The sequence below is a fragment of the Colias croceus genome, chromosome 11 (genome assembly GCF_905220415.1).
Source record: "Colias croceus chromosome 11, ilColCroc2.1".
Lineage (NCBI taxonomy): Eukaryota > Metazoa > Arthropoda > Insecta > Lepidoptera > Pieridae > Colias > Colias croceus.
The window spans coordinates 78,042-93,722 of record NC_059547.1 but is presented as its reverse complement, the minus strand read 5'-3'; the positions used below and the strand labels follow the sequence as shown (position 1 = coordinate 93,722).

The 15,681-nt window shown below is 35.4% G+C and overlaps 1 protein-coding gene across 1 annotated transcript in view; it reads right to left on the bottom strand.

The window, feature by feature from the left end:
• LOC123695631 overlaps positions 1-15,681 on the bottom strand; it is a 62,515-nt gene that overhangs the window by 32,133 nt on the left and 14,701 nt on the right. The window contains exon 2 of the mRNA XM_045641538.1: positions 13,010-13,149. Coding sequence (XP_045497494.1) covers positions 13,010-13,149 — 140 coding nt within the window. The remainder of the gene's footprint in view (positions 1-13,009; positions 13,150-15,681) is intronic.

The following is a 15,681-nucleotide window of genomic DNA, read 5'->3' as shown; positions in this document are numbered from 1 at the left end:
CCTCACTAGGAATCAATGATCAATCAGAAAATATGTTGCCGACGTTTATTCCAAAGTTCCATAGAGCAGTCGTTAAGATACATATAAGTAAACTAAGCTCGCACATACACAATCCTTGAAAATACAAAATTATTTTCATGTTCATATTAATATTATGGAAAAGCACGGTTAATCGAATTAGTTTGTTTGTTTTGTTGCCTCGTGTGTTTGCTCGCCGCTGTCTCGCGGACGAAGATTTATTCCTCGGAGAGGAGAAAGAATGTTCTACTTTACCCGACTTTAAACGAGTAGTAGTTGTGTTTGTTCTTTGTAGTTTAATGTGCAAGTAATACAGGGTTTGATAGCTCTACCGCTTATTTCTATTTAGCCCTGTGCATTACCGCCGATAATAGAAAACTTACAAAGAAGAAAATGACGCAATTGTATTTATTTTGCGAGAGATTCTAAATTATTGTGCGTTTAACATTATATTAGGCTAATCTTTTATGTATACATTTTACAGATGTAAATATATCGGAAGTTCCATTTCAATTATAGAATTCGCGATATTATAAGTAATGATAAACATCAAGGGATATTCATTTGTTAACTGTGGGTATGGTTAGAAAACAAAAACTCTACAAATTGTTTTATTTACAACTGATAATGTTCGAATGAAGAGTAACATAATTTTTGGCCAAGTAAATAAGAAGCCGTTTGATTCCAATACACAGGTCAAGCAAGCGTCCCCACAGGCGTACCCGTTGGCGCGGCGGCGGTGCGGCTTGCTGCTTCATCAAGCCGATTTGCCGCGCGGCTGCCTGCTAATGGAGCGATAACTTCGCTTCTACAAACACGGTTTAATGTCAGATATTTTGTTCCACACACTATAACGATTAATAAAGCTGCTCGTAGAAAAGGTAACAGGTTTTATAACCTTTTCAATGCTAAAGTGAGCTATGAAAATATTTGGAATGTGAAGAATTTATTTTATAAATTACGAGAAAGCTAACTAAAATACTCAAATACTATAAATAACCTGTAACTAAAATAAATTTAGTCTCGGAATGGCAATGGATTAAATTTTGTAAATTTATTCATTATAAATTCGCGGATAGACGCGAATGGTATTTATAGAAATTCCCCTGAATTATTTAACAGACCTTTGGTTTTATTCCAAAATATATATCAAATACTTTCATGGAGTGCACAGAGTACGTTGATTGAATTCATTGCGAATATATTTGTTTGATTGCGGAAACGAATGCCAGCAAACAAAAGTATTAATGCGTTATACAAAGAGAACATTTGTTAAGAAAAAGGTCAGTAGTTGTGTGTCTGACGCACGCAAGCCCCGGGCTACCGTATAACTTGATCTATGGAAGCGATCGCTCTAACTTTTTCTAAGACTCTTATGTAAGCTGCCACACAAACCTATCAGTATCATGATATTGTAGAACAGATTTTTTCCTTTTTATAATATTTTACAGATTTCTCTAATTTTTCCACATCATATCTTTAAATACTTACAGTTTGATTTAAGCTTAACTGCAGCTATCCCTACATATTTTTATGGAATTCTAATCTACCAAGTTAAAGTTAAATGCATGCATAAGTTCAATAAATATTTTACCCCATCAATCTTACTTAAACACCAGTGACAAAAATAAATCAACGATCCAGGAATCACTACACTTGACAGGGTGTGATTGAAAGAAAAGTTTCCTCAGAAAAAAGGATTATTTTATTACGAAAAGCTGAATTGAAATCCGAAAGGCATTCACAGGCAGGCACTTTGTGAGTTGTGAGAAAGTTTTACAACGGTATGCAAAGCGAAGGAAAATTTGATTCCGGATTACATTAACTTTTTATCATTCTATTCGAATTCATGAAAATTGGCACAGCAATAGAGCTAAATATTGACGAGCATTTAAGTTGGTCTCACTTTTAATTCTATAATATTTTATTGTATTACGCTTTTTACGAAGTACGTGATCAAGAATTATAGTGCAAATTTAGTATTTTTATAATCTTAACTTATATCTATAAATATAAAAATGAATCCCAAAATGTGTTGGTAAGCGCATAACTTGAGAACGGCTGAACTGATTTCGTTAATTCTTTTTTATTACCTTGAAGTACGAGGATGGTTCTTATGTAGAGAAAACGTAAATATGTACCACAGGCGAAGCCGGGGCGGACTGTTAGTAATAGTAATAATAATAGTTTGTTTGTTTGAATGCGCTAATCTCAAGAACTACTGGTCCGATTTGAAAAATTCTTTCGGTGATGGATAGCCCATTTATCGAGAAAGGCTATATCACGCTAAGACCAACAGAAGCGGAGCCACGCGGGTGAAACCGCGGAGCGCAGCTAGTAATAATAATAATTGAGAATTTAGTCCTTTTGGATTCTGAATCAGATACTTATCCAAAATAGTGGTCCACTGCGTGAATGAATTCGAAACTAGAAAGTAAATTCAGAGCTTGCTAAATCGCAACCTTTTGTTACGAATTGTTTGTTTGTTTATATTTGCAATATAAATGCAAATAGAGCTCCTGTCGACGGAGTGAGTGTGTAAACAGCGCTGTCGTCTGTTCGCGTTTTCTTTCAATTCAGTAAACGTGTTTGTTATTATAACATTTTCTTGTCTTCTTCATTCTAAAATTCTATTGTGATACAATATCCACGTTTTACCGTATAAAATAAGATATGGTCTAAGATCCGAACATAAGGCGAAATTCAACGGCGTGATAATAGAATGAGACCAAATTTATAATTAATTTGGGTTGGCTATCCCCCTTTTATTTTTAATTTTTGCCTTTGTATAAATTTTCTTTTTGTTTTAACCTTTATCTAGACCACAATGTATTAAGGGAAGGGACTGGCTTTCTTAACACAGGCTATGCCTAGCGAGAGAGCCAGAGCCTCATAATCAATATTGTATATTTTAAAGGTGAAATAAAGATTTATTTTATTTATTTATTATTTTATTTATATTTAATTTAGTCTATTAAAAAATGAATTAAAAATGGGTTGACTTGGAAAATCCTGGACAGGACACTTTTAATGAATTAAAAAAAAAAACATTTATTTTAATTTTTTATTAATTGCAGTTTCGAGATAATAAAACAATTTTGTAATAAAACAGTGCTGACATAATTTTTTTTATCATCCTATCAAGTGAAAATAACTGGTACCGACATACCTGTTTATACCTGCCAACCTAGCCGTTTGTCCAGGTAAATATTAGAAAACGACTATGACTGCACATTCTGTAGGTTTCATACTTTAAGTCTATTATATTTTAAATTATATTGCAATAAATATTATATTGCAATTAATTAAAAAAAAATGTTTCTTTTTAATTCATCAAAAATGTCCTGTCCAGGATTTTCCCAGTCAACCCATTTTTAATACTTTTTTTAATAGACTAAATTTATTATAAAATTGATCTCATTCTATTATCACGCCGTTGAATTTCGCCTTATGTTCGGATCTTAGACCAATACAGACGACATTATCGAATCAAAATTAAAACTGGGGTAAAATATCGTTTGTTTTAATCTAAGTCAGTGTGTATCTGTACACCAATTTTCATTAAAAAGTTAGCATGTATACAGCAATGTTCTGTAAGATTAAAACTTTGTTTTGACAGCCAAACTTGTTTACTAATTTATTTTATTTTCTTTAGTCAGAAGATATTAAGAGCTGGATATAAACTTCCTCTAAAGATTTCCAGAACGACCATCACTGACTGCCTCCTCACTTTTAATACCTACGTTTAAGTATAACTTGGGGAAGTAAATCGTAATAGTTTACAAAAATCGTTTTGGCCTGATTGATCCAATAATGTCAAGCCTGGACACATTCATTATGGAATAAGAATTGCTGAATTAATAAGATATGTACATATAAATTTACAACAGACGTTAAACGCTTGCTCGTAACAAAGGAACAAGATAAATACAATAAATTCGAGTTAGCATAACGAATCTAATTTCAGAATAATTCGTAAATCTCAACTCTTGACCCTCCGTGGGGATGCCCGGGGGGTTACGCGGGCGGTGGGGAGGAGGGGGGTGTGCTGTCACCCGCACAGCATAAATTTACGAAACAGGCCTACTCTCAACTCCCTGTTAAAATTAACTTCGCTGCATTAGCTCCTAATGTTATCTAATTATTTTAACTTTCCCACATTGTGTGGGTTTCATGTTGACTTTCACATTTATGATTGTTTCAATTTGTCGAATAAGTTGTTGAATACTTCTCCTTGAAATTTTCTGTCCTTATTTCTAGCGGGTTCATAAAGTAATCCATTCGAAAGGCTATTATGATTATTATCATGAATAAATAATTATATAGCTATCCTCGTTGACCAAATGTAGAAGGGTTCTACGCCTGTTAGCAGTTAGACCTTGTCAGTTTCTAATTACAGCATTACTGATGGAATATTACTACGTTTAAGTGTTTTGGGAAAGCCTCTCATTAAATAGATAAATTGGACAATTCTAACGAATTAACACATTCCATTTTATAGTCGGGATAGAAATTCAATAGGTTAATGTTACTTTTGTGTAAAGTTCAGAAATGTCTATCTACTATTAGTATTTTAAAACATTGGTAACTAATTTTTTTTTTATAAGAAGAGGATCAATACATTTCTTGAACATCTTAATTTTATCTTGACTTAGACCAGTCCGTCTCCTATAAATTCATCACCAGAAAAGCACTAACTTGGTAATCGCATTCGTTGAAAGATTATAAATTAATGATCGCAACTATTTTCTCAACTTTAATTGAACTGTGTGTTTCCTAATTCCTACAGCGAGCGGTTACAAGTTGCTGCATAGTGTAAGAAAAGCAGAAAGCTTTTCCGTCGCATTGTACTGCGCCATTGTTACAAGCTACAGCTTACTGCAATTATCCACAATATGCTTCCGTGATACCAATTAATTCAATAATGATGCTTGGAGATTACGTGTTCCTATCTAATACTGAAATGTGGTACTTATTAAACTATTGATACGGTAATTACATCTGTAAATGTAATTTTGTACAACGAGAATATAAAATTCATAACTCCTTACTAAACCTTTGTATAATCACGCAATACTGTGGCAAAATGAAGAAGGGAAAATGGTTGCAATTTCAAAACATATTGTACGATATGTAGTTAGGTTCTCTAGCATTGTCATAATGAAAGTGTAATAAAACATATTAGTTATGTTTCATTCTAATTAAAGACTTTAACACGAAAGTTTGTTTTATTTTAATTACGAGGTTCCATCGTTACTATATTTTTGATATATTTTCAGAATAACAATAAATAATACATTTTTAATTTCGTCATGAAAATGAAAATAGTTGTAGAATGAGATGAGATTAAAACTATAATGACGTTTTCGAAAGTAACACCAGATTCCTACAAAACCGTAATTCCACAAATGTCTACACTCTACAACATTCTTGCCCTCCAGTTTATTTCACAAATAGTTTCTACATGCGTTCACACGACCCAGATTGCGTTCTTCTTGAAATTATCATAATTTAAATTAAGTTATTTTTAATGCTTATAGAAACAAACATCAAAATTATTGAAAATAATGGCAATAAAAATAATCAGAATCTCTACAACACAAACAGAATTCGCACACAAATCGTCCTATAATGGTTCCATTCATAAAAATAAGAAATAGAAATAACAGTAAAGTTATCCAGCGGCCAGCAGAGCGCTCCAGTGTTTATCAGCAAATGTTTATCTGTGTGTTTATCCCACAAACAATCCGATACAAAGGAGAGCGCACTTGCGGCTAATGGGATGTTGCATTGTCTCCACAGACCACGCAAATGCTACCATATTATACAATTTACATTTAGGTAAAAAAAACAACAAATACGGTTCGGAAAATAACGATATTTTTGTAAAATTGAACAGAAAAAGTAAATGTAATGTAAAACGTAAAGAAAAATCATACAATCCTCTAAAATTTACTACAAGTTTTAAAACGATAAAAGTGTACTATGTTCAACTATTGTACATTTTCTAATGATAAAGCGAGTAGGATAGCATAATAATTTCATAAAGCTGGCGATAGAGGACATTATCCATGCCCAGAGGACCACCGCAAGTGGCAAAGGTCTAACGGTTTCTGGCGCGCTGCCAGTGACGCCCATCGGGAGGCGGCTTTGCTTAGTGTCATATTTCGATACATGATCCATTTTCATATTAGAACCTGATATTCTATTTTATAATTATCTTGCTTCCATGCTGTTAATGTTGCCGGAAGATAAGTTTCAGATGCGTCAACATCACGAAAATAAGTAGAAAGCAGATGTTAAGTTTTCGGTCTTCGATCTTCTATTTTAAGGTAGGTACCTATGTATGGGATCGTAAACACCATCAACTTCTTCGCATGCTTAAAAATTCTTCTCATCCTTTAAATAGAAATATAAATAGACCTGTTTACTTTTAATGTGTCCACTGGACATATAATTGTTAACTGCACTTGACCTTAAACTGAAATATACGACGATCAAATGTAGTGATCTCACCTCCAACTCTAGGTTCGATCGATCTCTATAAATTGAGTATTATTATAATGAGTTCATGTAAATTCATGCATTAACCTAGAAGCTCGTGAGTCTTGCGGACGCTACGCAGGATTCTAATTTCACAACCCAGTAATTGGCTAACAGCTGCTTCCGACTTAATTATATTCATTATTGGACCCTTTCGGACATTCATTAATTATATGTGAACTCAACTTTTCCTCTTACACGACTAAAGAGGAGCGTAACGTTTCATCCATCATCCATCCATCCATTCAGCCCGGATAAGTCCACTGTTGGACGTAGGCCTCGCCCATACTGTGCCACAGTTGCCGATCTTTGGCTTTGCTTAACCATCTGCGCCCAGCTGTCTTAACTATATCATCCGTCCATCTAGTGGGAGGGCGTCCAACAGTGCGCCGTCCGGTTCTTGGTCGCCATTATAGGACCTGTATTCCCCAACGAGCATCGGTCCTGCGGGCTATGTGGCCTGCCCACTGCCATTTTACTTTGGAGATTCTGAGAGCAATGTCAGTTACCTTCGTTCGTCTGCGAATTTCCGTATTGCGGATCTTGTCGCGCAGCGAAATTCCGAGCATTGCTCTCTCCATAGCTCGTTGGGTCACTCTTAATTTATTTATCAGGCCCTTTGTAAACGACCATGTCTCTGCGCCATATGTTATAACTGGCAACACACACTGGTTGTATACTTTTGTTTTTAGGCATTGCGGTATGTTTGACGAGAAGATCGTGCGTAGCTTCCCGTAAGCTGCCCATCCTAGTTGGATTCGGCGGTTTATCTCCTTCTCGAAATTGGATTTACCTAGCTGGATCGTTTGTCCCAGGTATATATATTCCTTGACAATTTCGAGTTCACAGCATCCCAGAGAGACAGATTTAGCTTCGATGTGGGCATTGAACATAATCTTTGTTTTATCCATATTCATCTTTAGGCCTACCTGTTGAGATACTTTATGGAGGTCTTCTAGCATTTTCTTCAGGTCATCAAGAGATTCCGCCATGAGAACTATATCGTCTGCAAACCGAAGATGAGAGAGATATCGCCCATTGATGTTTATCCCTGATTCTTTCCAATCCAGAAGCTTGAAGATGTCTTCTAAGGTGGCAGTGAAGAGCTTGGGAGAGATCACGTCTCCTTGTCGTACGCCTTTTCGTATAGGGATTGATTTTGTGTTCTGGTCTTGGAGACGGACTGTCATATTGGCCTTGTTATATAATCCTCTCAGCACTTCGATATACCTACTATCTATTCTGCATCGTTGAAGAGCCTGAAGTACAGCCCAGGTTTCCACCGAATCAAACGCTTTCTCGTAGTCCACGAATGCTAAACAGAGCGGCAGATTATACTCTTCGTACTTCTGTATAATCTGCCGCAGCGTGTGGATATGATCCATGGTACTAAATGATTTGCGGAAACCAGCTTGCTCGGGAGGCTGGGAGTCATCCAATTTTCGTGTTATGCGGTTTGTCAAAATTCTGGAAAAAAGCTTGTATATGTGGCTCAAAAGTGAGATAGGTCTATAATTTTTTAGGAGTGTCTTATCACCCTTCTTGAAAAACAAAACCACTACGCTTTTGCTCCACGACTCTGGTGGGGTAGCGTTCAGGATAACGGAATTGAATAACCTTTGTAGGACTTGTAGTATTGGTTTTCCACCAGCTTTAAGTAGTTCAGTTGTAATACCGTCTTCCCCTGGGGCTTTGTTGTTTTTCATTTGTTTGAGAGCTGATCTAATTTCATACAAGCTAACATCTGGGATATCATCGGTATGATGGCGAGTAAGCTTGGCTCTTTTATCTTTTTCATTCGTTGGCGGCTGGACCTGTGAAGCATATAGATTGCTGTAATACCTTTCGATTACTCCTAGCATCTCTGACTTGGACGAGACAAGAACATTGCTTTCGGTCTTCAGCTGAGTCATCTGGCTATGTCCGATGCGGAGATCCCTTGCAAATACTTTGGAGCCTTTATTTCGCTCAATTGTATCTTGTATGTGGATCGTGTTAGCTTTCCTAATATCATATCTCAGTGACTTAGAGATCTGCTTGTTAAGTTGTGAGTAATGTTCTTTGTCCGTCGACGTTTGTAACCTCATTTGGCGACGTTCTTCCATGAGTTTTAGAGTTGCTTCCGAGATCTTTTGGTTTTTAGTTTTGCGGGGCGCCTTGAAATGCGTCAAACCAGCTGAATATATAGTTTTTACTATGGAGTCATTGGTACTATGGCGTAACGTTTAAGGGTTATTAATTTTCATACATACTCGTATGTATGTATAATAGGAAAATTTATTTATTTAACCAGCTGTCTCAATAGTTAAATTAAGTTGTAACAAGTGAGCTGAACAATGTACCTTTGGGAAAATGTCAGGGAATATATTTTAAAACGTTTGCATAAAATAGAAAGACTTGTAAAATTATTAAACTTTGAGCGGAGTCTCGCACAGGTAGGACTTCGATAAATAAAACGTACCATTTGTCTCAAACCAAGTCATGAAAATGATATTATGTGGCCCTTTATTTCTAGTGCAATCCATAATTATTCATAATTTATCGAAATACATAAAATCATTTTGTTTTTTTTTTTTTTTTAATCTACTTATATAAATCTACGTAACTCAAAATGGTGCAAATAAATGATGATTTATTAAATGATGATTTATTATTATTATTATATGTATATTGTAATATGTATCTTCGCTTGAACTCGGCTTGACACGCTGCCGCGTGTCTAGATTTTTATGAAATCTTTCTTAGTTGCACGGGAAAAAACAATATTATCTCAAGTGTACCTCTCCACTTAAATCTTTCTCAAACAAGAGTCTAGCGAGAGTTACAATGGTAAATTTAAATAATAATGTAAATTGTAATGGAATGAAATAGTTGATTAGAAAACATTAAAGTGACTTATACGAGTATTTGTGCTCTTTATTGTGAAATGTGATATCCGTCTCTACCCTTTAGTTTCTGTGATCTGTGGTCTCTACCATTCAATAACTACTTTAATTGTAATAATAACATAGTTAACCATGCCAAACTAACACGAAAAAATAACAGACAACGGTACTCGAAACTTCCAGAAAGTTTCATTGAAATTGAACAAAGCCCACTTGAGTTTCTGCGATGCCTCCGACGATAAGTTTAAACACTTTAAAGCCGACGGACGTGCTAATCGCGGGCTAGCCCGGGGGGGGGAGCTGCTAGGAGGGGGGGGGGGTTCAGATTATCGCACCGAACATCACTCATGATATGACGCCGGTTTTCCTGCCGCATTGCCGTATGTTACTTAATTTTCTAGTTCACTTTAATTGAGGTTTAGGTGGAGTTCGCGAAAATAGTTTGACCTTCACAATTTTATTTTGCATTTTCGTTTTATTTATGCGGTATTGCGGAACTGATGTCATATAACGAATATTCTTCGTGTGGTGGTTACTCAGGGTGGTGATAGCTTACGAATATGAAATTGAAAGTAATTAAAATAGTAACACAATGTTAAATGCCTAGAAGAGTAAAATTTTAAATATAATGTTAATATAATGTTAACAATAAATTACAATTTTAATTTCCAGAAACTAAAAAAAAATAATACTGTTTTTAACAAAGTCTACAAAGTAGTCATTACTATTTTTTTGCCAAACTTTCCAACCTTTCTTATTCTATACCTTAATCTTATCAGTCAATTAGATAGATAGTTTCCGAGTTTCTAAACTACCTCTCTAAAGTAGAGATACCGTGGCGTTCTAAAACTAACTATCTAATGTCACTTAAGGTGGGTTCAAACTTTAGAGCGAGTACATGCAAATGCTCAATTTAAATAAATTACAATAAAGTGTACGAAACGAAGCAGCGGCAGTTGTGAAGTGCCATTATTCACTCCTCGGCTAATTAATACTTGTTTAAGTTTATCTCCATAACGACTCGCTACTAGAAATTAATTTTATTTCACTCCTACTCGCTCACTTGCAGAAACTTGTGAATGTGCTGGATAATTTTAATCTCATTAAACATCAGTGCATTTATTCATTTGGACTGAAATTTCAACAGTCAAGCCAAGGCATATGAATTACAGTTAGCAATCATTTTATCACGCTCGTAATATTAAACGCCAGGGAAAATGGTCACGTTTTATAAAAGTTGACAAACATTATCATCAAGTCAAGAAAAATATCGGCAATAAGGTTTGAAATCCAATAGCCAAGAAGACCTAATGAAAACAATAATTCCTTAGAAGATAACAGTTCCTCAGAACCATTACCATATTAATGTCCACACAATCGTACTTGAAAGACAATAAATGCACCAGTTTTGTTATGTTCTGCCATAACTTAGAAGTGGCAATGAGAGTGCAGAAGTGTAATAATTATGCTAATCAAGATATTAGATATCGACTGTTTGCGGCGCCGCTCGGCCGCGCCCGGCCGCCTCACGCCGCGCCGCCTCACGCCGCCCGACGCACGCCGCCGCAGCCTACGCACCTGTAGGCTGACTACTTGCGCCCTACTTTCGTCTTACTGATTTTTAAGACGAGTGGAAATTTCGGGAATATACGCCGCTTGTTTCTTATTATTTCTTAGAACACCGTGCGAACAGCGAACAATTAAGAGGTACTCAGAGGTTTCTGAACCGATTTACGTGATTCTTTTTTTGTTCGATGCGGGATGGTTATGTGGAAATTGGTCCCACAAAAATTTTATTCGGATAGGCCCAGTTGTTTTTATTTTTATGAGCATTTTTGTCTGTATTTGTAAATGTTGCAAGTGCAAGTTTGAAGTCGGTTGTTTTTAACGCAGTTATTATATGTTATTTCTTTAATTTGGAGTGGTAAAACAAAGTTTTCTTCCATTCATTATTTTTTATTATTAATAAGTTAGTTTGTAGTTGCTTATTGATTTTATTAATAAAATTGTCTTTAGATACCTACGATACATTGGTAAAAACTGATAAGTTCATCCTCGATACGAATAAGTTCATATTTAGCCTTATTGCAAATGAAATAGATTCATTAGATTTTGCGTGAAAGAGCAACAAATACCTTCAATTAAATTTAAACAAAATTCATGTTTGAATTTAAAATTGTTTACTGGCTAACATATTGCACAGTTACATGAATCGTGACATTCCATCCGTGGACGCTTATCAATAATTATATAAAGCCTAACATGAAACAGAAGCCATGATATATGAATAGCATCTGTCAATATAGATAAATTTCTATTGTACGGAAATAAGACAAACGCTCACACGTAGCATGACGTCGTTGCACGTAGCACTGCACAACGCATTTACAGAGGCGCTATGTATATCGCTTTCTATCAGGTGACCCACCAGCTCAGTTGCCCGTTCTAACAAAAACCCTTTATCAGAAGTTCAATCGTTGTAAAGACTGACCATACTGACAGATACATTAACTACGTAATTATAGATAAGGATATACCCTAAGTTTGAAGGTACGATGCCAGGCAGACGTCGCGTGCGAGCGTGAGCAGCACTAAACGGGAACGTGTAGATAAACGCGCCGGCAGCACGACACATAGCATCCTATTTAAAGTAGGGGTTAACTATCTCCTGATAAGAAGTCCTTCGTGTTCCGTAATAGTATCTAAATTGGAATTTAGTATATAAATTACCTCATTAAAAACAATTTGTATTTGCATTGCATAGTACAAGTTTTATTTTTCTGAACTTACCAAAATTTATACTATGTTAGTCACAAAAAATACATGACCAAGTAGCTCATAATATATTACAAACTAGCTTCCGCCCGCGACTCCGTCCGCGCGGATGTCGGTCTTCGCGTGGATGGTTATTTCTCCATTTTGAGTACCTCTGTCAATAACATCTTATAAATATCTATTGGACCCAATTCCCAAATACGGCTAGGCCTATAATAATACGCAACGTGTGTTCGCGGTTCTACGGAACAACGTCTATGGATAAAACTGAAAAATTAAGATTAATTTTTTTCTACGTATTTTTCCAGGATAAAAAGTATCCTAATTTACGCCCAGGATAATAAGGTATAATTATACCAAGTTTCATCGAAATCGAACCGCTAGTTTTCACGTGATGCCTTCAAATACAGACAGACAGACAGACAGACAGACAGACAGACAGACAGACAGACAGACAGACAGACAGACAGACAAAAATTTTTTTAATCACATATTTGGGTTTGGTATCGATCCAGTAACACCCCCTGCTATTTATTTTTTCAATATTTTCAATGTACAGAATTGACCCTTCTACAGATTTATTATATGTATAGATTAAAAAAAAAACTAATTGTTTCTATAGGTTTTTAGCGACACTGTTAAAGGTTATCGTAACAAAGCCGACCGTATTATGTAGAGTGTCATGTAGAGTTGAGAGTATCCGTTCTTTTTCGATGGAAAAAACACATACCTACCTAAAACTACTCTTAGTTTTAGGTTACTATAAACATGTCATAGTGATCACTGACCGGCATGCCGCGGATCGATCTGCGCGTGCAGGATGGAGATGGGCGCGACGATGGCGGGCAGCGTGCGGGAGCGCAGCAGGGGCGGCGGCGCGCGCCTCCCGCCCAGCGCCTCCGCCGCTGCTGCCGCCGCCGCCGCAGCACTGTGCAACAACAAATAGTTACCGATTATATATAGTTGATTAGCAAACTAGAAACAATTTTCTTGTATGTGAGCGTAAACTAGCTTGTGTGAATATCAACTAAAATATATTTTAGTTCCTGTTCGTCAATACCATGCATTGTTAGGTTTAGGAATTTTTGCTAGTATGTAAAATAGATATGTCAAAATCTCCATAAATTGGATATTATCTGTTTCTGATTTGTATTTTTCTCAGAGCTTCAGTATTCAAAATTAAAAAAAATAAATACTATTATAGGTAAACTAGACTACTTTAGTTAGCATTAATACATTGAACCTTTTCATGGCTATAATTATTGTTAGGTATATCAATAACATTTATAACTTCTCGTTACATAATTTATTTCAGCAATAAATTATGTTTATATAAGTATACTTATGTTCACTGCTGCCGACGTAATGTATTTATAATATGACAATGTTACAATTCTCGAAATCGATTCAAAAAGCTCAGCTTAATAAAAATGATTACTATAGAAGTAAACCATTACGACCAAATGTATCGTAATATATCATCTGGAGACTGTCGATCTTCGCACGTCGTTCCTTATCTATATCCTTAATGTCTGAACACGAAATGAACCACAAAACATGTTTTACTTTTCTTGTAACGTAACGAATCTCTAGATTCGTTTTTATTAAGCAAACTTAAGTACTGACAATTTTAAGACTAAACAACCTGCAAAATTTTATAAGATACTTATAAAATCACTGTTGATTTCTGTACATGAAAAAGAGATATATTATAAATTATAAAATAAAACACATTTCTTATACAACGCCTTTAATAATAAACCATTAACTTAGTCAGCGTCTCTTTCGATCGGACTTGTATTCTCAACAGTTGTAACTTCTGTAGTGGTCGTCGTCTTTGTAGTCTTCACAGCAGTGACCTTAGCCGCTGATTTATTTGACTCTTTAGTTGATTTACTCTTTATGGTTTTACTATCAGTCGCGTTAGAGCCTTGTCTTCGAGATTCTAAGTCATCATCTACGATCTCTTGTTGTTTATTTTGCATTTCGTTTCTAATATTATTTTGTGTCTCACACACACTTCTAACTGCAGTACCTGTAAGTTTAATATAACAGTTCTAAATTCTAGTTGGAACAGCAAAGGAATTTATTTATTACAAAATAGCGTGGCAGTAGCGGCTCCGTTTTGTTACTAAAAGCGTGCACTAAATAAATGAACAGAGATATTACAGTCGACATTGTGTATTATGTTTACCAACGATAATGCAATAGATGCGTATACAGGGTGTAATCGTTAAGTGTGCACAGGCGATTATTCCGTAACTATTACAGATATCAAAAAACTTAAAACTGATATCGAAACTATTTAACCTAATGAGTAAAATGGCCATAATACATTTTTAAAAATAAAACGAGAAATATCTAAAAAATTAACTTGAAAGCCTCCCATACATTTTGTATGAGATACGAATATCCCATGTACATGGGTTGATCCAAAAGTAATGATAGTCAATATTAAACAAGGTCATTACAGTTATATTAATTATGTAGTTCTCTAGATAGTCTTCTAACTAGAAAATGTACTTCAATTTTTTTTTCCTAAACTTAAAAAAAAAACTTTGATATCATCCACAAAAACCCCTCCACGCGGCCATCACTTCGCTATCGTCTTAAAATAATTTATTGCTAAGAAAGTGTTTCTTGTGCCGAGGAAAGAGATAAAAGTAAATAGGAGCTAGATCTAAAAAATAGGGTAGGTGTTCAAGCATTTGGAATGCCGATTTTTGAATGGCAGCCATCGCAACTGACGCTTTGTGATCTGGTGCTTTGCTTGGTGAAACAGCGTTCAGGTCCGCAGTTTGCCATGTCTCTTTTCCTTACTAACCTACCGCAATCTTTTAATTTGGTCTGTTTAGTAAGAGCCCAATAAAGTGGCTACCTTTTTAAAATATTCCACCATTCCCTCAGCGTCCCAAAAAACTACCGCTTTAAACTAACCTACTGATTTTCACTTTGAATTTCTTCATCGTCACTTTGGAAGCTCGCATCCAGGACATTGATTGTTTTTTGGTTTCAGCATAAACATGGTGAACTCGGGTAACGTCCATGATCACAAAACGTGACAAAAAATTATCCTGATATCATTAAAAATTTAGAAATTTACCCTCTACATGTCGAATCGTTGTTTCTTCTTTTCGTCGGGAAACATTCTGGCACGCACGGTTCACATTCAAATTAATGTAAATACTTGGAAACGTGGCCTGTTGATATGATTTTTTTGTGATTACTTAGTGAATACCCAAGCAAAAAAAATTTATTTCATATTTTTATGTGCACACGAAATACCCAATTATCATTACTTTTGGATCAACCTAGTACATTTAATATGAAAGATTTTAGCTTTTTCTTTCTTTTTTTGGTTTTCTGCTTTAATTACTTCGCAAATTTGAAGGGAAGTTCATCTAGAAAGTGTAAATAGAGCTCCTCATTGTATTACACACTGAGGACATCACTTCGAAAA